At 40.1% G+C, this 25,893-nt stretch overlaps 1 protein-coding gene across 3 annotated transcripts in view; it reads right to left on the reverse strand.

Moving 5' to 3' along the window:
• Nucleotides 1-258: 258 nt before the first annotated feature.
• The window catches only part of wdr3 (WD repeat domain 3), a 30,698-nt gene continuing 5,063 nt past the window's right edge, over nucleotides 259-25,893 (reverse strand). For 2 of the 3 annotated variants that reach the window (XM_088352467.1, XM_088352466.1), the window contains exons 4-27: nucleotides 25,168-25,286; nucleotides 25,023-25,101; nucleotides 23,559-23,654; nucleotides 23,395-23,490; nucleotides 23,225-23,326; nucleotides 20,745-20,848; nucleotides 18,435-18,536; nucleotides 18,142-18,372; nucleotides 16,816-16,909; nucleotides 16,631-16,732; nucleotides 14,083-14,165; nucleotides 12,737-12,875; nucleotides 12,609-12,665; nucleotides 10,714-10,814; nucleotides 10,540-10,651; nucleotides 7,924-8,058; nucleotides 7,809-7,859; nucleotides 6,582-6,647; nucleotides 6,422-6,514; nucleotides 5,211-5,261; nucleotides 4,491-4,534; nucleotides 3,052-3,180; nucleotides 2,148-2,241; nucleotides 260-495 (exon numbers count right to left, since the gene is read on the reverse strand). In XM_088352467.1, the coding sequence (XP_088208593.1) occupies nucleotides 340-495; nucleotides 2,148-2,241; nucleotides 3,052-3,180; nucleotides 4,491-4,534; nucleotides 5,211-5,261; nucleotides 6,422-6,514; nucleotides 6,582-6,647; nucleotides 7,809-7,859; nucleotides 7,924-8,058; nucleotides 10,540-10,651; nucleotides 10,714-10,814; nucleotides 12,609-12,665; nucleotides 12,737-12,875; nucleotides 14,083-14,165; nucleotides 16,631-16,732; nucleotides 16,816-16,909; nucleotides 18,142-18,372; nucleotides 18,435-18,536; nucleotides 20,745-20,848; nucleotides 23,225-23,326; nucleotides 23,395-23,490; nucleotides 23,559-23,654; nucleotides 25,023-25,101; nucleotides 25,168-25,286 (2,436 nt within the window). In that variant the 3' untranslated portion in view covers nucleotides 260-339. Of the gene's footprint in view, nucleotides 496-2,147; nucleotides 2,242-3,051; nucleotides 3,181-4,490; nucleotides 4,535-5,210; nucleotides 5,262-6,421; nucleotides 6,515-6,581; nucleotides 6,648-7,808; nucleotides 7,860-7,923; nucleotides 8,059-10,539; nucleotides 10,652-10,713; nucleotides 10,815-12,608; nucleotides 12,666-12,736; nucleotides 12,876-14,082; nucleotides 14,166-16,630; nucleotides 16,733-16,815; nucleotides 16,910-18,141; nucleotides 18,373-18,434; nucleotides 18,537-20,744; nucleotides 20,849-23,224; nucleotides 23,327-23,394; nucleotides 23,491-23,558; nucleotides 23,655-25,022; nucleotides 25,102-25,167; nucleotides 25,287-25,893 lie in introns of all 3 variants that reach the window. The other variant, XM_088352468.1, reaches the window with a different exon arrangement.

Here is a 25,893-nt window from a genome sequence, read left to right on the forward strand (position 1 = left end):
CATTTTGTCATGAGTTTCAGACACTGATAACATTTTTATTTTCTTCTTTTAATTTTATTGCTTTAATTTCCTTCGGACCCTTAAAGTCCTTCATAAAATTTGTATATCCTTTATTAAATTTTGTAAAATTTCCTCTCTTTTATTTTCAACCCTTTCTTCCTCCTTTCAGTTGTCAACCATTTCTTCAACACTCCCTTCCGTTACCAAAACCGATTTGTTTTTTGTTGCGGTGGAAGACGCATCGAAGGAGTTTTGTTGGCTCTATGATAAAATGAAATGTAAGACTTCTCTGAAACGGAACAATCCAACTTTATTGGTAGAAAACGTGCGTGAGGAGCGTCAGGCGATGGTGAGGACGACTCTGTCTCGCTTCCTTCGCCGCCGCTTTATCTGGTCCAGTCGGCCCGTGGCCTCGGCGAACAACAACACTTCCTCTTGACTCTCCAGTTCGCGCTGGAGGAAATACATGGCGGCGCTGTTGAAGCCCAGAAGGTCCTGGACGACAGGACAGACGAGAAAACGAAGACCAAAATGAGGATTAGGGCCGCGACGATACGTTGACACGGTCGACAAAAACAAATTCCATCGTCGCCGGATTCGTTTCATTGACAGAGTGAAGCCTCTTAAATGAATATACCGTATTTTCCGCACTATAAGGCGCACCGGGTTATAGGGCGCACCCCCAAAAAATAGTTTTTGATCCTATATTTTCCATACATAAGGCGCACCGGATTATAGGGCGCTACAATGGGAACGTCGACAAAATAGTCAGATGGTTCAGTCCAACTTATTACCCCCTTAACATTCCCAAAGCTTGCAAAGAAGCAAATACGTGTCGTAGACACATGCGGATGCGGTGTCGATACGATGTCACTCAAATGCATCGTTCCAAATAACATTTGGAAGGTTAAAGTCTTGGGATTCAAGAAATGCCAACCATTCCTTAGTTTCTATTTTCTTTTTCGCTCACAACTTTACTGTGCATATGACAATAAACACTTGGAATTGAGTTTAATTGAAAAAAAAGACCCATCACAGAAACATCGATCACTCTGAAACAAGATACTGGTAAAATATATAGCCGGAGTAGCTCACCAAAGTCGTTGCTTTCAATAATAATGTGCAACCGTGGTCCTCTTATATCCGTGAGTGTAGTAAATCCAGGAGAGTAAAATATTTACAAATACAGAATGGTAAAACATGTTTTCTCCGTAGACAATTAAACTTGCTATTCACATTAATATTTTTCGGCCAATTGCAGGCTTTGTTTTGCCCCTTTAGCCTATGCGAGCCTGTAAATGATAAAAAGGACCCGCCCCCTTTACCTCCAAATAACTTTAGCCAATAGTGATCGATTCAACTGATGATTGACACATCTTTTTCGGCCAATTGCAGGCTTTGTTTTGCCCCTTTAGCCTATGCGAGTCTGTAAATGATAAAAAGGATCCGCCCCCTTTAACTCCGAATAGGTTTAGCCAATAGTGATCGATTCAAATGATGATTGACACATTAGTTAGCCAATGAAACGGCGGTATATAAATCCCAGCATATACCGCGGACTACTTCGCCTTCGGGGGAAAATCTAAGGCTGCTTGCCTTAGTTGCAAGACTTTGCGACTTAATATTGATCCACATATAAGGCGCACTGTATTATAAGGCGCATGGTCAGCTTTTGAAAAAAATTAAGACTTTTAGGTGCGCCTTATAGTGTGGAAAAATTTCCCTTTGTTCTCCCTCCCTCATTCAGACTCTCTTCTTTCCCTTCGTTCTCCCTCCCTCATGCAGACTCCCTTCCTCTTTCCCTTTCTTCTCGCTCCCTCATTCTGACTCTTTTCTTCTTTCCCTTTGTTTTTCCCCCTCTTTTTTTCTCTTCCTTTGTTCTCCCCACCTCTCTTTCTCTCCGTCACTCTTTTCTTCTTTCCCTTTGTTCTCCCCCTCTCTCTCTTTTCTCCACTTATTTTTTCACTCGCTTTTATTTTGCTCTGTCCATTTCTCTTTCTCTTTCTCTCTCTCTCTTTCTCTCCTTCTCATTCACCTAATGATTTCAATAGTCAGTGTCAAGTATGAAAATACTCCTTAGTCGCAGCCTTCACCACAATGTTCAAGACGGACGGAGGATGACAATAAGGAAGTGGATAAAGACTCACGCGAATGTCCTGCACCCTGGAGATGGTGTCGGTGCGAAGACGGTCCAGGACGGGGAGGAGCTTCCGGCTGCCGCAGATGCGACCAAAATGAATCCTGTGCCGTAATAGAAAAAAAGATTAAAGACGGGGGATTCTCGCAAAATGCCAATTATGCCAGATCGGACAAAGCCGTCAAACATTGAAAATCATAAATTGAATTCGAATCGTCTTTATTGTCATTGATATCAACGTTGTATGCAATGACTTTAGACGTGGCCCTCCAGCGTATAACACGTTTTAGAGAGACTTTGAAGAGGAAAGACATAAAGGACTATCAGGGTGAATAAGCCCCAAAAATGAGAATTTATAATCATATCATAACGGTTAAATAGAATTTTCAAATATTGAAAATGTTTGAATAACAACATTCATAGGGAAAGTGTGTGTTATTTAGTATCTCCTAGTGGTAAAAAAATCTTTGTTCTTTAAATACTATATTGATTTTTATAATAATACATGAACCATCTCATAAATGTGCATTTTTTAAATACTTGTAGGTCCAAAAATCCGTGTCTATTGACACGACATGAGGCTCACCTAGAGGGCGCCGACATGATTGCCGGCCATTTTGCTGCTACGGGTACCACAAAAAAGGTCTGTATTATCTTTTTGTAATTCAATATATTCTCTTCTTTTTTCCTGCCTTTTCTCTTTTTCTTTTCCCACCAGCCATTTCCCTTTGCTGTTTTTCATCACAAGACCCTTTACAGAACCAGTGAAATATAACTTTAGGCCAAAACACGTTTTTTGAGAAATTTGCTCGTAGTCATCAGAATATTCTGGTTGCCACTGAAAGCCACAATTTGAATAGAAGATGAGCGTTTGCGGTGGATTAATGAAAGATTGGAAGGAAAAGCAAACTGACTTGAGCAGGAAGAAGAGGCAGCGGCAGGCCAGCTCCACCTGCAGGCCTTGCCGAATGAAGACGTGCAGGACTTCCAGCAGATCCGGGACGTAAGGGAAGGGCAACACCAACAGGGACACTTCCAGCTCGCTGATAAAGAAAAAGTCATATTGAAAAAACTAAAAAGGTATTTTGCGCAGTATAAGGCGCACTGGATTATAAGGCGCACTTCCTGAAATGGCCTACTGTGATAAATTTTTCATATATAAGGCGCATTGGACTATACAGCTTATGAACTAAAAACTACAATACCAACTACTGTAGTGTTCTTGGATAACTGTTCCACATACAGGGTTCCTACACCTTTTTCAATGCCAAATTCAAGCACTTTTTAAGCACTTTAAAAGTCATTTTTTCCATTTTCCTAGTACCTTTAAAGGAAGAAGTCAAGCGCAAATCCAGTTTTTGGATTGACCTTGATGACTAAAATAAAGTCACTATCTTGCCGCTAGCACATACTTTGTGCTATTTCAAATTTTTGTGTCAATGGACTGCTCTAATCTGACATGAATTCTGCCACTCTGCTTCAATACACACACAGTTTAGCTAAATTACACTTGTTTACTAACATTTAAAGGGCTCTATAAGGAGGTTCAAGATAAGAGAAAACACAAAGTTGTCCCAAAAAATATCAACAAATGCAAAAAAGAACAACGGGGGAAACAACTCTTTTGACTTTATTATCCATTCTCCAACATTAGTTTCGGGCACCTTGAGTAAAAACAGTGTGAAAACGAGGTAATATAATGCCTTTTCATATATTACATGTGTCGCTGGTTGACAGGTTTTGGCGTTCTCACCAAATCTATCAGGGTTTGATTCCTGTCACATTTTTGATCAAATCGTGGCACAAATACCATAATAAACCATAAAACTATGTGTACAGATCCTCCCCTATTTACGACCATTCGACTTACGTAAAACGGTAGATAGGAATTTGTTTTTGGGAGGTCGAAGAATATCCAGACTTTTCTTTAAGTTAGATTTTGTATTGTGTGCACCTTTTTCGGAGTACAACATACAAAATATAGCACCGAAGCAACTTACTAACATATTCAACTTGCTAGCGATCTCATTCGTAAGTAGGGCAACGTCTGTAGTATCGCTAACATATGAATACTGTGTGCATGTCTGATTTTATCCACATATAAGGTGAACCCAGTTATAAGGAGCACTTTGGAATTTCTGGTCAATTTGGTGTTTTGAGATCCGCCTTACAGTTCAAGAAAAAAACGATATACACTGAGTTGACAAGAAAAGCAAGATTAAAGTTGCGTTGTATTTTACAAGAGACTTGCATTTTCTTTAAAATGTAAACAAGACGTAATCAACACTTTCAAACTCGATAACATGAATCAATACATTGTCTTTGGAGGGCGGGGGTGGGGGTTGCTTCTCACCTGGATGGAACTTTCTTGATCACATCTAGAACGTAGCGGGAAGGCTGGAAGTGCAATCAAAGAACACAAAATGAAATTTGCAATTCTTCCGTTTTAAGAAAAAAATAATGAAAGGACAAAAAGGGGAAGAAAGAAACTAATGGGGCTGCAGCATCAGTAATGGAATAGTCAGTTGATAGTGAAGTTCCATAATGCAGTGGCTCTCAAATAGGGGGGTGATACATACAAAGAAAGAATAAAACAAAAGAAAAGGGGTAATAAAATAAAAAAAGTAGAAAGAAAATATATAAGGACAAAAATGAAAAAGAAAGAAAAAGAAAATAGGAAAAAGGGAAAGGAAAAAGGTCAAAAAGGAAAAAAATGTGGGGAGAAAGAAGGAAAAAGCTATAGAGGAAAAAAAAGAGGGAAAAAACAGTTGTTTTATGGGGGCTACCCGTAGTAGCAAGATGGCCAACAATGTAGGCATTTCAACAAAATACTAATAAATAATTAGTGGTACTTTTCAACATTGTTTTCTCACTACTTTTTTGCGTGGTTTGGATTCAAAACGCTGCAATTTGCCCATGCCAGTTCTTATAAGCTCAAATATAAAATAAAAATTAAAAAAGAATGGGAAATCATAAAGAAAGAAAAAAGGACAAGAGAAAGGAAAATATATAAGGTAAATGGCCCCCCGTGAAAAAGAATTCTAAAAATACTTTTGAGTGAACAAAAACTTACAGTAATGTTTCCAAAGGCCATCAGGACGGGATTTGGATCGGGGAGCGGTAACTGTGAGTACAACGAAAACATTAGCCATTAATTGAGCAGAGGTTAGTGCGTTAACAATAAGCTAATAACTTAAATTTCAATCAAACGTAAACAAGGATAGGGCAGACGCTGATTTTGTTAAACACTAGCATGGGAAGGTCTCATAAGTGTCTCAAAAGCTAATGTGCTAACAGTGAGTTACCACACTAACAATATGTTCCAATGGTGTGCTAGTGGGGTTGTAAACCAATTTCACACACGTGCTCGAAGCTTTTTACAACCCCAAAAATGAAAAAGGAAGAGTTCATTCAAGCGCATCTAAGAATTTCACATACTTGCACACACAACCAAAGGACTTGACAGAGGCTGCAATGATGATTAAAGTCAGAAGTTGGCATCAGCGAGTTGAAGGATTTTCTACATTTGACTATAAAGGATTTTATACGATTGAAGACAAGTTACATTTATTGAGTGCAATGAAGATTTTCACCGAGTAAGCTATGGTTTAATGACAGGTCGCGCCGTTCCGAATGCAGAATATTTTGTCTAGTTCTGTTGATAATAGGACTTTGACGGACGACTGCAGGTGATGTTTTGAGAACAAGGCCCTGATGACGTAGAAACGCTTGTGTTTTGATTAATTCCAGACATCGCGGCGCTCTTCTCCGAGGTGGTGGAGGCTGCCCAGAGACTCTCAGACACTAATTCGACTAATTTGGCCATTTTCGATGGAGTACACTTAGCTAAATTGTTTATGAAATTAAATCTGCCCCCGTGTGAAAATGTCAGCTATTCTTGTTCATCTTTTCCATCAAGAAATGAGCGCGCATTGTTGGGTGAATGTAGGTTGTGTTTGGTTCATGGAGTCAAATAACTAATTCAAACAATTTGGTGAACGATCAAATTTAATATTAAATTCCTAACAGAGTACAACATTCGGAAGTTAGGGAAATCGAGGCTTCCAAAATGGATTGAATTCCAACGATTCAGTCAGGCTAGCCTACGCATATACCTTTCCCCCCAAACGAGATATCGAGGAGATGATCATTTGTCAAAAACTTCCATGGTAACATCCCAAAAGCTAACATGCTATCAGTGAGTTAGTCCACCGACAATAAGGCTAGAATGCCAGCTGCCTAAAACACATCAGGCAAAGGACGAACAAAACCACAAGTTCTCACCTCTTTGCCGGCTCGCTGGCAAGCGTATTTGTGTTCCTCCATCTTGCGTTTCTCCGCACGGTTCAGCTCCAGAGCTTCCATGATGCGCTCGGCCTGTCACGAAGCAAAAGTCAGCCAAAATTGCTGCCGGACCGGCGCTCACCGAGTGACGTCCACTCACGGATTTGACAGTCTCTGCGGTTTTCTTGCCGGCTGGGGCCGTCTCGCCGGGAGTCTCTCCGGGCACCTAAACCAGGGAAACGGCAGTAAGAATGACGACAATGTGGGCAAAAACTAGCGTGATTATGTCTCATTTAATAGTGTCTCCTCTGATTCGAAAGCATTGACCGTTCCTAAGTATGAGACCACATCCGGGCAACCCAAAGGGAAGCAAATAACATGATATGTGTGTTACACACGCAGACAGACGCTGCCCGACCTACGAACAAGTTAGGTTGCGGACGATCGTTCATAAATTGAATTTGTCCGTAAGTTGCTTTGGTGCTATATTTTGTATGTTTAAGGTTTATATAAGTAACCTGAATTGTTTTCTACTAAAAAGTGAACATTTCATAAAATAATATGCTCTATATAGATAAATAAAGTGAGGTTTAACTTACTTTTGGGGGATGTACTTGAAGAGGTTATCCTCCGTGGTAGAGAGTAGACAAAAAAAAAAGCGATCCGACCATTTTCTCAACCGCATCAAGCTTTCTTATTCCACTTTTGTTTCAAAACAAATGGCTCGCCTCTTCCTTAGACTTTATACCAACCATATTGAATGGATGCACGAGATATCAAACAATTAAAACGTCTAAGTTCTTAGCGTGCTAGAGATACAGTGCAGTGTGTATAGACACAAACCAGGAAGTAGAAGCCAGATTTCTTCCTCGGTGTGGATGCTGGGTGACCTCTCACAGTGCCACACAGTGAAAAGAAGCACTACAGTATTGTCCTCTACTAAGATAAAGGTGCACACAATACAAAATCTAACTCACAGCAATGTCCGGATATTTTTTGACATCCCGGAAAAAATGTATGTGCCGTTGTTCATAACTCGAATGTTCATAAGTAGGGGAGCGTCTGTATATACAGTACCCCTGCCCACGCAAACTACTTTGATTTGAATTAAAACGCCTAATTCACTCTGGGAAATGTCACAATACCTCAAAATATTTTCTTCTTGCACCCATACACTTCACGTAGGTCATCATTTTGACTTCAAAACAAAGAATTTCTGCTAAAGGTGAAGGCTTTTCATGCCTCTAAAATAAGGCCACTTTTATTTTTTTCTGTGCAGCCTGGTTGATGACCACTGACCTAGGGCTTGGATATACCATGACCAAAAACTTAACAGGCTAACAGCTAGTTAACACAATGACAAACTGTCAATTAAAAAACAACTTACGGGTGGAATGTCCCCTTTGGCCAGGCTCTCCTCGAACTCTGCTTCCCGTTCCTGTCAAAGGAGGAGGAAAATATTGAGGCATAAGGATGTTTTGGAGATGCTAGGTTGTCCTCACCATTTCTCGTTCCTCCTCCAGGATGACCGGCTCCCTGGTCCTCTCCCACAATCGCAGGGAAAGGTCGTGGGACGCCGAGGCCACGTAATCCCCGTTGGGGCTGATGCTTAAGCCCCACACCGCGCCGTGGTGGCCCTGGGGTGGGGACCAGGAAATAAAGATTTGTAAAGCCCTGGCCACACAGAGTTCCAACCGCGTGCTACGTCACTGGAGATCTGATCTTTGCTTTTGGCTTGAGGTGTGCGCAGGCACTTTTCGGAGAAAACCAACACAAAACCTATAGCGCCGAGTGTCAAACGTGTTTGTAAATGTGGATGTTGGATTGCCAAATTCCTGTGTGGGCCACACCAAGGGAAAAGGTTAACTGCTCTTTTCCACAACGCATGCACTCTAAATACAAAACACAATGGTGATGTCTTTGATCGGCGTTTCCTTGAATCCTCAAGGAACAGTAACAAGTGAATGCAGCCATTGATAACAACAGCACTGGCGCTGTCATTTACGCAACACTGCCCTTATTCATGTTTTCTTTTGGCGAAGTAGTCATGAATTGACTGATTCATTGAGTAACAAGCACTTGTGTATAATGTGAGCACCTAACTCTCAAATAAATATCGCTATGAAATTCTGCACCATACAACACAGGTGTTTGAGGAGTATGTTAAGAGTGACAAGATTGGATGGATTGAGAAATGAAATTGTGAGAGACAGAACTGGAGTAGTAGTGAACTGAGCAACCATGTGGATAAGTGAGTACTCAGTTGGTTTGGACACTTGGAGAGGATGGATGAGGAGCGAATGTCGTAGATTTAGAGGATCTACAGAGCAAAAGTCAATGGAAGAAGACCAAGAGGAAGGGCGCGATTGACGTGGATGGATAGTGTTATAAGTGCACTGCAGGAAAGAGGTCTAAATGTAGAGGAAGCTAGAGCCCTTGTTGGTGATAGGAAGGAGTGGAGAGGTGTTGTGAAAGGATAGTGGAATTGTGGACCCGTTCTTAAGGATGGCTGGGCACCCGTATGCTGCGGCAGGGGTAAACCAGTGAAAGCTGTCGAGCCCTGCTGTTGAACAAAAGAGTTGGTTGTGTCACCCTGACCCGAGTGACATGGCCGCTTTCTTGTGTCCCGTTTCATCTGCAGGGACGAAAGCATGACCGACTTGGGTGCCGAGGTGCTTAACTTGTTTGGGCATTTGGCTTGGCTATTGTCAATTTTTTTGTGTTTTTTGCTACCTTTTCCTTGTTTCCTTTCTTTGTTTTTGTATGTTTTTGTCTTGCCGTCTGTCGGTCAACCCTCTCGGGGGATATGACCAGGGTAGGTAGATAGATAAAATTCAGTTTCTCAGCTCAAACTAATTATTACAAGTGACTTTTTGGAATGCATGCGCCACAGTTATACATGAATAAGTACGTTACCTTTAACTGTAGTTTTAATTCCATGTGCCTTATAGTCCAATACATCTTATATAGAACAAGACTATTGGGGTTGCATTGGCATCAACAACAGGAGCAGGGGAAAAAAAACATTCTCAAAACGTAACTCGATGTACTGTACTGACAAAATTTCAGAAGAAAGTACAATCACAAAAGCTTGTACACAAGCTGAGCCATGCAGCTTAAGCTTTCCCATTCTTGGCTCACTAAAATGATAGAGAGGAGACCAAGTTATACTTCAAGTATACTACTACATAAAAAAATTACGGGCTTCTGAATTATAGTCAGTAAAGTATTTTCAGTTTTGTTTCAAGATTTTTTTTTCCGCAATCTTCGAATATGTTTACGCATATTTAACTCATATTGAGTGCTGTGATAGTTGATTCATATTGACAGTCGCAGACATAGTCCGCAAACGATTAATTGCGGCACAATGTGTTACTTTTCTGTACTAGACATTTACCCGCTGATTTGTTTTTAATGTAAGAAATGGACGTGAATCCATCTATCTATCTATCTATCTATCTATCTATCTATCTATCTATCTACCCTGATCATATCCCTCGAGAGGGGTGACCGACATCAAGACAAATACATACAAAAACAAAGAAAAGAAAAAAGTAACAAAAAACACACACAAAATTTTTGGGACCATGGCCAACCCAAATGCCTAAACACCCAAAAGAGTTAAGCACCTCGGCACCCAAGTCGGTCATGCTTTCGTCCCTCCAGATGAAACGAGACACAAGAAAGCGGCCGTGTCATTCGGGTCAGGGTGACATAACACACTCTTCTGTTCAACAGCAGGGCCCAACAGCTTTGACTGGTTTACCCCTGCCGCATCATACGGGTGCCCTGCCCATCCCTTAGGGCATCCGTATGATGCGGACGTGAATTAAATAATTAAAATCTGGTGCGGCTTGTACAAAAACAAAAAGTTTAGTTTCTTCTTTAAAGCCCCAATTTGTATTGTTTGAACAATCAGAGAAACATGGCAGTGACCTAAGTGTGGATTCCACTGTGTAAAAGAAGTAAAAATGTCATGATCTATGACTTTTTATAAAAAGGAACATAGGTATGATAGGCAAAAATAGAAGCTAGTGTTAGAATCAATTTTTTTTTTTACTGAATGTTTCCCCACTAGAAGACACTTAACATTACACTTAACGGTCTGAAGAACCAACCTCCAAAGTCTGGATGTGCTCGAATTTGTCGGCGTCCCACTGCTTGATCTTCTTGTCCTTGCCCGCCGTGAAGAACAAGTGCGTCTTGGGGACGAACTGCAGGCACATGACGCTGGGGAGACGACATGAAGGTCACGACATTGTATGACCTCGGGCGACCTTGAATGTGACAACCTGTCGTCGTGCGCAAACATGGAACGGTGGCAGTCTCCAAAGTCAAGGCCCCAGATCTTCACGTTGCGGTCCGCAGAGCCCGTGGCGATCAGACTGCTGTCCTGGAAAGACACAACAAATAAAAATGTTAAAAATAAATATGTATGTACAGACGCTCCCCTACTTACGAACATTCTAGTTACGGACAACAATAGATATGAACATTTTTTTTCGGGATGTGAAAAGATATCCGGACATTGCTGTAAGTTGGATTTTCCGCCACAACCGGCGTGTGGCGATGTGAGAACATACCCAGCATCCACCCTGAAGAAGAAATCCGGCTTCTACTTCCTGGTTTGTGTGTATACACAATGCACTGTATCTCTAGCACGCTAAGAACTTTGACATTTTTATTGTTTTAATATCGCTTGCATCCATTCAATGTGGTTGGTTCTAAAGTGTAAAGAGGAGGCGAGACGTTTCTTTTGAAATGAAAGTGGAATAAGAAAGCTTGATGCGGTGGAGAAAATGTTTGGATCACTTTTTTTAATCCACTTTCTACCACAGAGGAAGAAGTCGCCTAACTCTTCCAAAAGTAAGTTAAACTGAACTTTATTTATCTTTATAGTCAGGTCATGTTTATCTGTGACGCCCTTAATCACGAGGAGTCACAAAAGGCTTCACAGATCACAGAATGTCAACGCCTAATGTGTAGCCTTGTTTTTCAGGACTATGCTTTATCATTCTGCCTGCTTTGTAACGTTATAGAGCATTGTATTTTATCAAACGTTTATTTTTCAGTTTCAAAACAATACAGGTTACTTATACAAACCTTAAGCGTACTTATACAAACCTTAAACATACAAAATATAGCACCAAAGCAACAAATTCTACTGAGGAACGATCGTCCAGAACGTAAGTAGAGGAGCGTCTGTTAAACACTTTTACAGTTTTTCGACAGCAAGACTGATTTATTTTATCATTTATTTGATGGATAAAAACTCTTCTGATCCAACTCTATTGCATTATGCATAAAAAAGACATATTTAAGGGATCCCTTAACAGCTAGGTTGTAGGGGCACCTGTGGTGTGTCTTGGGCAAGTACTCTCCATTATTTTTTGGGTAGGTATTTGCACCCCCACAAGAAAGATAAGAGTACTGGTTTCCTTGGTTATAGGTAACAGGAAAAGCCTACTGATCTGACTCAGATACAGCACCTTATCATCTGGTCGCCATTGTTTTTTGGTGCAAGGCGCCATCCTGCCCCTCAGTGATGGGATACTAGATCCTAAATCACCAGGGGAATTTTATTTTATTCCCAAATTTTGAGTATCATGTCGTGAATTACTTTGCTATATTTGTAAGTGTTTCAAAAGATATTTGATGAATAGTCCATTTATAGACAAATAATAAACCACTCATCTAAGGTTGTTGCAGAATGGAATGATAATAATGAAAAAAGTGCCAAAAATGCAAAATAATTTAAATAAATCCTTAAAAAAAAAAAACGGAAATTCGCATTTTGAAATGACTACAACATTAAAAAGTTAGATAGTCAAGTCAACTCATGTTTATTTGTGACGCCCTTAAGCACAAGGAGTCTTATTGCAAAACCACAGACTACTATTACACCATGCCCTGATCTGAAACCTACCTGAGAGCAAGGAAAAAACTCAAAAACCTCAACATGATAGTCCTACATAATCATATTTCCTCATGAATTCCCAAGGTTTCAGGCTCAAGACGATCAACAGATACAAACAATAAAATCAATCTTTTTTTCCCTGCTGTGTCTAATTATTCAACCTACTGCAACTCACTACCCAAAATGGTTGCCCAATATTCAGCGAATTTGATGAAAAAGTGAAAAATGTGCTGTCAATAAATACAAATTGGTAATGAAGATGCAACTTACGTGTGTGATGTCCAAGCAAAGGACAGGCAGCTTGTGTCCATACAGTGACAAGAAGAACTGCAAATAAACAGACAGCATAAAGAGTGATTTGACGCCGCTTTTGGAGCCGTCTTGTAGTATTGACTCACCTTGAGGGTGTCCACGTAAAAAACCTTGACGGTGCAGTCCAACAGCGAGACGGCGAGCAAGCGCTGATCGGGAGACAACTTGACGCAGAGGACGTCTTCTTCTAGCTGCAACGTCCTCGTGTGCTTCAATGTCAGCCTCCTGGGATAAAAATGTTATTTATTTGTACACTGGGAACCTGAGGGAACCGGGGTAGCGCCGTGATAACACAGTTATATTTGGACATTATTTACACAGTAATTACATGTGATGACACATATGGAGCCTCCTGGGGAAAAAAATGCATGTAATTTGCAAACAAGGCACTAGAGGGCACACCGTGGTAAGTCTGGGATAATAATGCAATGATAATAAAGCGGTGTTGTCTTTACAGCATCTGTCTTTCTATAACAATAATTTTTTTGTGTTCAAAATGCAATACAAGGCTAAAAACAAATGTAAGTTCATAAAGAAGTGTTAAGATATTTTGTGTTTATCTAAGGTTTAAGTTGAAAAATATAGCTAAGTAATACTAATCCCATGTTTCAGGCATCACTTTTTGGCGCAGCAATCAATCTTGTTTTATTCTCACACAATGGCTGATTACAATTGCACGTCCAATCTTTCTCCATCCATGTTTAAGGATTAACAAGGCAATGCTGTTAGTTGCTAAAAGTGTTTATACATCCATCCATTATCTGCAACGCTTATCCTTATTTGGGTCACGGGGGTGCTGGAGCCCATCCCAGCTATCTCCGGGCAGTGGGCAGGGGACACGCTGAACTGGTTGCCAGCCAGTGGCAGGGCACACAGAGACAGACAACCACCTGTTCATTCACACCAAAGGACAGTTTGGACCGGCCAATTAACCTGACATGCATGGTTTCTGCTTTTTTAAAATGTAGGATGAAACCGGAGTGCTCAGACTAAACCGACGCAAGAAGGGGGAGAACAGGCAAACTCCGCACAGGAATGCCGGTAGCTGGATTTGATCCCATGACTTCAGAACTGTGCCACAGAACCCCTAACCACTCATCCCCTGTGCTAAAAGTGTTTATATAATTTATCAAAAAACAATATCTTGTAATAGTTCAGACAGATGTAAAGTATATGTCCTTTGTTTTTCGTGGACTCATCGGCACATGGTCTGAATGCATTGTAATGTGCTTTGGCAGTTTTCACCATCCGGAGAAGGAATTCAAGTTTCATTTACACGTCACCTGTGGTCACGGTCCTTCTTTTTTGGTTTGGCTTGGACGCTATAAATGCCGTGACAATAACGGTGTGATAGTAACGCCGTGCTAGTAAGTAGTAGTTACAGTAGTTACCACAGTAACGACACATGGAGAAACTGCATCCTACTCCTTACTTGTGTTTGCTGTTCTCGTCCTTCACCAGCTCAAAGTCCCAAAACTTCACTGTTTTGTCGGCGCCTCCGGTCACGATGCCCCGCTACATGTACACAAAATATATTAGTGCAAGCAGGTAGCAGCAAAAGATTTTATATATATATATATATATATATATATATATATACTGGACTGTCTCAGAAAATTAGAATATTGTGATAAAGTTCTTTATTTTCTGTAATGCAATTAAAAAAACAAAAATGTCATACATTCTGGATTCATTACACATCAACTGAACTATTTCAAGCCTTTTATTATTTTAATATTGCTGAATTTGGCTTACAGCTTAAGAATACTCAAAAATCCTATCTCAAAATATTAGAATATCATGAAAAAGTATACAAGTAGGCTATTCAACTAATCACCTGCATCATCTAATTAACTCGAAACACCTTGCGAGGGTTTCCTGAGCCTTAAAAACACTCAGCTTGGTTCAGTAAACTAAATCACTGCTGATTTGACTGCTGTCCAGAGGACCATCATTGATACCCTCCATCAGGAGGGTAAGACACAAAAACAAATTTCTCAAAGAGCAGGCTGTTCACAGAGTGCAGTTTCAAAGCATATCCACAAAAAGTCTGTTGGAAGGGAAAAATGTGGCCGGAAACGCTGCACAACCAAGAGAGATGACCGCAGCCCTAACAAAATTGTGAAGAAGAGCCGCTTCCAGAATTTGGGGGAGCTTTAAAGACAGTGGGCTGAAGCTGGAGTCCAGGTATCAAAAGCCACAGTTCACAGACGTGTCCGGGAAATGGGCTACAATAGCCGTATTCCCATGGTCAAGCCACTTCTGAACTCAAGACAACGGAAGAAGCGTCTGACTTGGGCTATGGAGAAGAAGCACTGGACAGTTGCAGAGTGGTCCAAAGTCCTCTTTTCAGACGAAAGCAAGTTTTGCATTTCATTTGGAAGTCAAGGCGCCAGAGTCTGGAGAAAGGCTGGAGAAGAGCAAAATCCAAGTTGCTTGAAATCCAGTGTGAAGTTCCCACAGTCAGCAATGGTTTGGGGAGCCATGTCAGCTGCTGGTGTTGGTCCACTGTGTTTCATCAAGTCCAGAGTAAATGCAACTGTGTACCAAGAGATTTTAGAGCACTACATGCTTCCATATGCTGAAAAGCTCTATGGAGATGAGGATTTCATTTTCCAGCATGATCTGGCACCTGCCCACAGTGCCAAAACCACCAGTAACTGGTGCACTGACCATGGCATCACTGTCCTTGATTGGCCTGCTAATTCCCCTGACCTGAGATAGGATTTTTGAGTTTTTTTCAGCTGTAAGCCAAAATCAGCAATGTTCAAATAATAAAAGGCTTGAAATAGTTCAGTTGATGTGTAATGAATCCAGAATGTATGACATTTTTGTTTTTTTAATTGCATTACAGAAAATAAAGAACTTTATCACAATATTCTAATTTTCTGAGACAGTCCAGTATATATATATATATTATGAAAAAGACATCATTGGCAATATCAAAATAATAAAAGCAAATTTTCACACGATTCGTAATGCATCCAGGATGTATTACATTTTTATCAAGAGATCGCAGGTTCGATTCCCGGCTCCTCCGTGTTATATTTCGAAGTGTCCTTGGGCAAGACACTGAATCCCCAGTGTCCCCTATAGGCAGGGAGTTGCCTTGCATGGCTGTCCTTGCTATTGGTGTGTGAGCGTGTGTGAATAGGTAAGTGTGAAGCACATTGTAAACCGCTTTGGGAGGTCTTCATTGACTTGAAAAGCGCTATATAAATGCAGACCATTTACCTTTTTTTTTTTCCAATTAATGAATATTAAAAATATTCTCAACTTTTCAGTGCCCCTAAACCAGGGGGGTGTTGTCGCAGTTGATTGAGTCTATTTTAACCCCACTAATAATAATTCCATTTTGGTAATTGCTGTGTAACAGCACAGTAGTTACTGTGTAACAACAGTAAGAGCAGAATTATTACTGTGTAATAACAGTAAGAGCATCGTAATTACTGTAATATCAGTAAATGCACAGTAATTGCACAATTACACAATTGTGTAATACCACAGTAATTGCACACTAATGACTGTGTAGTAGCACAGTAATTGCACCCCAACAATTTTGTCAAAAATAGCACAGTAACATTTTTGTAATAGCACAGTAATTGCACACCAACAACTGTGTAATAAATAGCACAGTAGTTGAACAATTAGTAACCAGTAATAACACGTTCATTACATGATAACACATTTAACTAGTAGCCCTTCACGCTAATCAGTAATAAAAAAAGTAGCTATTCAAAAAGGTTGGTGACCCTGATCTAAGTGAATGGCAAGATTATTTGGAGCTAATTTTATGAAATAGTGACTGAAATGATAATCATGTTGAATAAATGAAAATAATTTTATGGTCAGAGCCCCAATCGAAGGCATGATTGCATGTCACCTCTTGTGCCCAGAGAGCAGCAGAAGTGTGTTCGCTATTTCCTGTTATCAACATTCTCAGAGAGAAAGAATGAGAGCAAAATAACAAAGTAACATACCTGGTCAGGTGCCAAGCAGAGAGACCAGAGCGCCCCCCTGTGGCCATCCAGCGTCTCCAGCAGGCTACCGGAGGCCAACTCGAAGATCTCCAGGTTGCCGCTCTGCAAAAAGCGAAGTAAGGGATTTGTATATGTAAGCGGTGTAAACGACCGCAAAAAGCAATCATTTCAAATAAAAAGGCCACCTTGGTCCCAAGGATGACCTGCCGGTCGCCGGGCACAAACAGCGAGCAGAGCGCGTACTGGCACGACATGGTGCGAACAACCTGCAGCGTTGACCTGCACGAACAACAAAATAAAATTCGTTTCTCATCTTTTGATTTGTTTTTCTCATTTGAAGGAGCTGTACGGAATTTGGAACTGCGATTTTGGTGAAAATGTACACTATTGTTCTTTGGACATGTGTGAGTGGCTTGAGGCAGATTTTCTGTCAATGTACACCCAATAAATACCGACAAAATCCATAAATGTGGTGTTATGCCGATCCCCCGCCAAGACAAAGGTCCCTGTTCCATCTCCTTACTACTGGGCCAGCCTTCCACCTCAGCCGGCACAGTTTCTACCTGGGAAACGTGTGCATTACAATTTGCCATTGGACCGAGCCAGTGCGTGTATAATGAAGGATTTTCTACATTTGACAATAAAGGATTTTATACGATTAAATACAAGTTACATTTATTGAGTGCAATGAAGATTTTCACCGAGTAGGCTATAGTTCAATGACAGGTCACGCCGTTCCAAATGCAGAATAATTTGACTAGGGAATTTTGATAACAGGACTCTTGACGGAGTACGGCAGGCGATGTTTTGAGAACAAGGCCCTGATAACGTAAAAAATTATGGGCGGAGGAATTGAGTTTGAACATGTATAAAAACCCAGGAAAAGAACAAAAAACTAATTAAAAAATTCGAAAGAAAATCACGTGATTTACATATGCGATTTATAATCTTGTGTGTGCATTTGTCAAGAGATATGATTTTTAGCTCTTGAGTAAATTGCAAATAAATTTATTTTATATAGGTGTTGGATAAAAATGACAGTAATATGTCGATTACATTTTCAGTTGCAGGAAGTTCTTCCCATTCGAAACGCTACCTTATTTTTTGCATGGGCCATAATAACTGTACATAATTGATACAGAATCCTTGCACTTCGACACATTTCATTTGTGCACTGTTTAGGTTGTACCCGCCCTCTAGGGCGTGACCTGGAGGGGGCAATGACGTCATATAGGACAATGCCGTACAAACTAATGCCAGCTGCTGTTAATCACAAGGGAAGAAATGCAATGGAAAATAAGCCACCAGAGAGCAGAGTCAGTGTCATTTTTTAGCAGAATTGATGAAAAACATGGCAACAGTTCAAATATTTAAAAGCACTTCACCAAAAATACAAGCTCTTTTCAGTCTTTGAAAACATATTAAAATTGAAGCATTTTTAAGGATTTTCAAGAACCTGTACAAACCCTGTAATTATAATGCCAATTTGATAAAGTGCGATATTTTCTGACCTGTTCCATATTTTGAGCGTCTCTCCGGACGCCGACAAGACGGCCAAGTTGTCGGAGCTGAAGGAAAGCGTTCGCACGGCGTTGCGATGGCCGGCTAGCGTCAAACGTGAAGTCTTCCTGGCCGCCTTTGTTTGGTCCCGCGTGTTGAGACTGTACGTTTCCAGCGTGTTGTCGTGCAGCAAAAGCGCCACCTTCAGTTCGCCGCCGCCACACCACAAACAGTCGGCCCAACTGGGACGGACCGCCAGCTTAAGTCGGACCAGAACATGGCGTGGAACGCCGTCAGATCTTACCTGATCTTGGAGGAGGCCTTGATGTTGGTGAGTCGGACCATCTGGTCCTTCAGCGTCCTCTTCACTTGCGGTTCTTCGTCAGCGTCGCCGCCCTCTGCTGCTCTGGGGGGGGAAACGTGCACCACAAAATGTCAAACTTCCTCTCTTTAGATCAGTGATTCTCAACTGGTTTGACTTTAGGACCAACCATCCATCCTTAATTCCTTCAATGCCACATCGTATAAATACATTTTCAGAAGCATTGACCTTGAGGGCCAAAATGTAAAAAAACGTTTTCTTGTTTTATTTTTAAATGAAACACATTATAAAGTAGTATTATAATATATACTATTATAATAGTTAACCCTTCAACAGAGCTTTTTTCTTTCTGGGGAATGGCGTTTTTTGCACATCCGCAGGAAAGCTGTCGTCCGAGGGAATGCAATAGTCATGTGACCGAGATCATGTGAAAGTTTGTGCAAAGTTAATGCATCGTTCATGTATGACTTAAGTGTTCTTGCAATAAAATGTTATTATGCATGCAAAGTGCCCTTGTGTTTATGGAAATCATTGTTTTGCAAAAAGAGAACAATAATGAAATTTCTGCTTGAAATGCATCCCGTAAAAAATAACTAGTTTTCTTAAAAACTAGTTTTCTTGAAAACTAGTATTTTCAAGAAACTTAGAAATTGTTCAACTGTTGTTTACTAAACAATGGTAAATGCCTGAAAATGTTTTATCCCAAATCAAAGATGAGTGTCCGGGCTTTATTTTGATAAGTCCCATGCCTATATAGCTACAAAACAAATTTTTCGTAGGCCTTTAAAAATGAGTCAAAATGGCAAAAATTGGGCAGCATGGCGGCGCAGTGGTTAGCGCAGTGTGCGGCACAGTTCTGAAGTCATGAGATCGAACCTCCTGTGTGGACTTTGCATGTTCTCTCCGCGCTTGCGTGGGTTTCCCAAAGTCGATAAATAAGATACGAGTACCCATTTTTCAATGCAACAGGGAAGAAATATATAAGTTTTAGTGTGTTGATGCACATTGTGCAACAAAAAAAGCATGCTTGTTTAGGGGCAATGACGACCCTTGGGATGAAATAATGATTTCATATATAAATATAAAATCAGTTGTTTTATAGATAGGACGCACTGTGTTAAATATGGTGAAATGATATCTGAGCCTTTTAGTGTTACCTGTGGTGTTCCGCAGGGTTCAGTACTTGGCCCCTTCTTTTCAGCATTTACATGCTTCCACTAGGTGATATTATTCGCAAGTATAATATCAGTTTTCCTTGCTACGCAGATGACACTCAACTATATTTTCCCATTGAGGAATCTGCAACACTAAACTGGAAATTTTGGAGGCCTGCCTCACTGAGAAATGATTGTATGTCACTCAACTTCTTGCGCCTTAACTCTGAAAAGACCGAAATGCTAGTTATTGGTCCATCTAAATACCGTAACTTTTTCTCAAAAACGGCTCTGAACATTGACAAATGTAATATCACCCAGAGTGACTAACTAAAAAATGTAGGTGTCATATTTGACCCCAATCTGTCCTTTCAAACACACGTTAATATTACTTGAACAGCTTTTTTCCATCTTGGCAACCTTGCTAAAATTCGCCCTATGCTGTCTCAGTCGGATGTGGAGATTATAATTCATTCGTTTGTTACCTCCCGTCTCGATGACTGTAATTCACTACTCTCCGGTCTCCGGAAGTCCAAAATCAAGAGCCTTCAGCTAGTACAAAATGCTGCAGCGAGGCTTTCAACTAAGACAAGAAAGTTTGACCACAATACCCCGATTTTAGCTAACCTGCATCGGCTCCCTCCTTAAGATGTGATTTTAAGGTTTTGTTGCTAGTATACAAAATCATGCATGGACTTGCTCCCTCATCTCTTTCAGATTTAATTTCCCCCTATGTTCCGGTCCGGGGCCTTTGCTCTGAAAATGCTGGTCTACTAGTGATCCCGAGAGCCAAGAAGAGATCCCCAGGTTCAAGAGCGTTCTCCATTCGGGCCCCGGTGCTGTGGAATGCTCTACTCCCTGAGATTCGATCAGCAACCTCAGTGGAAATGTTTAAATCTAAGCTTAAAACACACTTCTATTCTATAGCATATGAATAACCTATATTTTATGTTGACAATATCTGTGTATTATTTGCCCTCATGTAGGTTTTAGATCAGGTGATGGTGTCATAATAGTCTGTGGTTTGCAATAATCTGTGGTCTGTGCAGCCCTTTGAGACTCTTTGTGATTAAGGGCTATACAAATAAACATGACTTGACTTGACTTGAATAAGAACACTTTTAGCGTGCGTACTTACTTGGCGGCTGCCTTCTTTTTGGCTTTCTTGATTTTTTTGGCCAAATTCTTGCAAACTTGCTCCTCTGACAGAACACTGAAGACTTCCAGGACAGGGCTGTTACCCTGATGAGGGCCATACAAAAAAAAGGGTATTTATAAATTTTAACACCACACCAAGTGTCTTTTTCCCACAAAATTGATAACATTTCTGTAGTCCAAAAATGAAAAAGTGGGCCGTTTTAACAGTGCTTTATGTTTTCCAAATTCATATTTTGGTGCACAAGTGTTCCATGTGTTTTGGAGATATGAATCCATCAATCAGAAGTAAAAATGTTGCGTGTATACTAGAAACGCTGCTTGAAATATTTGAGCAACTATATTCTAGTTAAAACATTGTTTTCCACTCAAATCAATTATTTTAGGGGTGCAAACTTAGTTATTGAGGACTATACAAAAAATGGAAGGAGACTTTTTGAGACTAAACTTTTGTGTTGAAAAACATTTACTTACTAAAACTTCAGTAGACAAATCTAACTTTTGGGTAACCAAATAGAGAGGTTGATGACAGGCTAAATTCAGGGTTTGTATACCTTTTTAATGGCCAAAAACGAGCACATTTTAAGGACTTTTTTAAGGACTCAAAAACAATTCTTCAATTTACTCTCGTACCAATAACAGAAATCCCAGTGTGAATTGTGTAGCAGATCCACAAATATATCTGCAATTAACGTAAGCTATTTCATGTGACTTTATCAAGACATGCGATTTTTTTTAGTAAATTGCAAATATATTTGTGGATCTGAACATCATGTGTGTTAACCTTTTTGAGACAACTCTCCCCCCATATTAGTTTGGGTAAAGAAAGTAATATGAAGAATTTTCAGTGTCAGGAAGTTCTACCCATTACCGTTTACTACTTGAAAACCCTAACTTAATTTTTTTCCATGGCCCTTGATGAACGTCCATCATCAATATGTAACCCTTGCTAGAATACACATTTTATAGTGTCCTGTTTATGCGTAGCAACCTGTAGGGGGCGATGACGATTCATAGGACAATGCCATACTAACTAAAGTCACAAGGGAAGAACAAATGCAATCAATGGCAGTGTGATGCCACCAGAAAGCAGTGTCGGGGTCATTTTCAAGCAGACTTGTGAAACATGACAATAGTTTTAAGCATTTACAAGCACTTCACTTACATTTCAAGCACTTTACGATCCTTGAAAAAACAACATTAAAATTCTACCATTTTGAAATAACAATTGTGTGGGGACAAAAAAAAGAGCTTATTTAATATATTTTTGTGGTTGTCTAGTGCACCGTTTTTGGATTCAAGACAGACTTTTTGTAAGCATCTATGGTTGCCATAGCAAAATATTAGTTATGCACAACAATAGGTTTTTTCCTATTGATAAAAGATACAATTCTACTTTTGGACAGTGGCTACTTTATTTTAACTGAATGCTATATTTAGAAAAATAATATGAAAATGCAAAAGTCTATTATTTTTACCATTGTCTTTAATTTTCAATACAATAACAATTATTTTTTACAGCTCAAGTAATATCTTCTCCAAAAGTGGTGTTGGACAGTCTAGAGATTGACCTTGTCAATCAATCATTCAATCAATTAATACCTGCCTTCTCAGTAATATAATGACAATATACTGGTATAAGCACCAGATATTGAATTGCAAGCGTATGGCTGTGTTTATTATGTAAAGATATCTCACTTTTAAACATTTTTCAATTGCTCCAATACTTTATGTCACACAAGCCTTAGCTAAAACAAAATATATCACTCATTCTTAGAGGCCCGTCATATCGCAACAGCCTGAGCCAAGCACCTGATAATGGCATAGCTCACCATTTCCTCCTGCACATTATGAAGAGTCAGAGAGGAGACACGACCAAGTTGTGCTACTAGTTTGATAGAAAATGAAAATATATTCAATTGAGGGACATGAATATTTTGTATCTTATCTTGGCCGAACTCTCGGGTGCCTCATGTACATAATGAAGAGGTAAAAAGTAGACTTGACCAAGTTGCACTACTACTTCTATAGAAAATCAAAATATAGAGCATTCTAATAAGGTACAAAAATGTTTATCCATCCAACAAGTCAGGCTTTCCGGTGACACACACACACACATTATGAAGAGGTAGAGAGGAGACACGACCAAGTTGTGATATTACTTCTATAGAAAATCAAAAAATATTTTAATGAGGAAAATAAATGCTTCAAATCTTATCTTGGCTGAGCTCGCCAGTGCCTCACGCACATTAGAAAGAGGTCGAGAGAAGAAACGACCAAGTTGTGCTAGAAAATGGAAATATAGTCTTATGAGGAACATAAATGCTTTGAATCTTCTTAGCAAGTAGTGTCGGATGAAGAAAAATTATAATTTTTTTTTCAATAGTGCTGACAATTGTGATCGCTATCAGTTTGATAATTGTTGTGCTTTCCTACAAAATATGACATTTTGCCAGTACTCACGTGAACGGCGACAACTCCGGCTTTGGTGTTAGCGACAAGGGACACTACTCTGTCTCTGCTCTCACGGAGGATGGAACCGGCTTTCTTGCAGCTCAAAATACGCTGAAAAAAACCAACACACGAGGAAACTTAGTCACCCGCATTTATCATCGAGACCTTCTGAACCTTACGTCTTCCGGATTTTCGTCAACTTCTTCGTTTTCACCCTGGTCATCTTCCTGCAGACTTTTGCCTTTCTTGAGTTCGGGCTCGCCGTCTTCCCGCTTCTGCAAACAAGTTAGCATCAGGGCCAAAGTGGCGAGGAACCAATTTCTTGTTGCAGGGGGCGGCTTACCTCCTTCAGGTAGTGTACGTCCCAGGCTCGGAGCTCACTGTCAACAGAGCCCGTCAGAAGCTGCCGCTCCTCGTTCAGGAAGGTCATGGCCCACACCTGAACGCCACGAAAAAAATAAAGAAAACTAAATGCAGGAATCAATGCTGCAAAACAGCCCGTTGAGGAAGAAGTTCCTGTTCCTCCAAATCTCTCAGGCTGAAAAGCGACTTTACCCATCTCTGGGCAGTGGGCAGGGGACACCCTAAACTGGTTGCCAGAAAGTCGCCCGGCAAACAGAGACAGACAACTCACTCGCTCATTCACACTTAGGGACAATTTAGACCGGCCAATTAACCTGACATGCATGTTTTTGGAATGTGGGAGGAAACCGGAGTGCCCGGAGGAAACCCACGCAAGCACAAGGAGAACATGCAAACTCTGCACAGGAAGGTTGGTAGCTGGTTTTGAACCAATGACCTAAGAACTGTGCTGCGGACGCACCACGCTGCTGTGCCGCCACAACTTTTTTCCATTCCGATATAATAGCGTGCCCAGCAACCAGTTCAGGGTGCGCCCTGCCTACTGCTCGAAGACAGCCAAGATAAGCTCCAGCACCCCCGCGACACTAGTGAGGATGAGCGGTGCGGTGAGAAGGTGGATATAATCCTGGTATTGGGCAATATATCTATTGTAAAATCTGATATCTGTATGAATTATAAATGGAATTGTATATCAAGACCAGTATACTATATAAAGATTGTTGCTGATTACTTCAGACACAACCCTATTTTTCCAGATATCATTATTTTTTGATATCTGTATGAATTCTTAAAGTTATTTTTCATTAGGGCAGTTTCCAACCTAAATTGGGCTGATCATCATTAAAAATAATGGTATCCTGTTTCCTCGAGTCAATTCTGGTTAGAATCATCAGTCTGGATTTTGGTCCTGGACTTAAACGAATAGACTGAACCCCAGAATCACAGATTTCGGATTAAGTATGATAAACTCCAAAACCGACTGATATTAAATCGATGAATTGTGGAAAAGTCCTCCTAAATGGGTTGAAGTGTCATTTTCAGTTGAGTGAGTTTTGCATGCGAAAAATGTCTGAATTTTGTATTGAAGATTTCCAAAGCAGGGAATCCTCCATTGGAGAACAAACAACAAATATTGGGGGCTTAAAGAGACAGTGTGTATTATTGGACCAATATATGTCCGTGAAGTGTGTAGTGCAACCAAAAACGAGCACAAGAAAAAAATGCATCCTACAGAAACTCACGGAGGCAAAGTCAATTTTTTTTTTGCCTTAAGGTTTTCGAGCTCATATTATGCAAATGTCTCCATCTACGAGTATTATAACTTGCCATTTTTATACAATAGAAATAATAACTAAATATATATTAAATATCAATAAAGGGCTTTTTTTAATGAATAGTGTTTTTTTAAACCAATAGGTAGCGCGATGAAACAAAGCCCACTCACCTCACTACGATGGCCCACAAGCGTCTTGAAGCAATGCTGTGTGTCCAAGTCCCAAAACTTGACAAAACTGTCCTTGGAGCTGCCGACAACACATTTAAAGACTTTTATTCAAATCCTAATTGACAGAAAAAACATTTGATTCTACCTGGTGACCAGGATGTTCTTGTCTTTGAGGAACAGAGCTTCCGTGACTTGGCCCTTGTGACCCAGCAGTCGGTAGAGGCCGGACTCATTGATGATGTCCCACACGATGACATCCGTGTCCTACCAGAGAGACAATAGCTATGTTTACATGCAGGAAATAATCAGACAAGTATTAAGATTACCATATTTTAATAGTTTGACAGGGTGCGACTTATACTCCGGTGCCACTTATGTGTGTATTTATTAACACATTATTATATCATTTCACATATTATTTGTACTATTAATCGTATGCGTGAAATCATTACATACATTATTGCGAGATTTATAAGCCACTAAGACACTTAGATCAATGAAAATGAGTGCATTGATTGAATTTTTTTTTTCCCCACTGGTCATCATATACAAAGTTACAAAAGGTTGAAAATCAACAACTTTAATAAACATTGGACAAAAAAGGGGGGGAAAGGGCAAAACGCTGAGAAGTTGTAGGGCTGTACTACCACTTTAGTCCGACAGAGGGCGCCTTGAAGCCGTTTTTGTAAAATTATCTTAATGTGTTTTTAATCTTTTTTTTATGGAACACTGCATCATTACAAAATAAATTGGCACGAAACTGTTTCACGCTACAAATTTAATCATTTTCCATAGAACAGAAATTTCTACAGAAATACACACAAAAACATGTTAAAATTATGAAACAAAGTAAAGAGAAAAAAAAATGACA

Source organism: Urocampus carinirostris, chromosome 14, assembly GCF_059441175.1.
Source record: "Urocampus carinirostris isolate Australia breed hairy pipefish chromosome 14, RoL_Ucar_1.0, whole genome shotgun sequence".
NCBI classification, from domain to species: Eukaryota; Metazoa; Chordata; class Actinopteri; order Syngnathiformes; family Syngnathidae; genus Urocampus; species Urocampus carinirostris.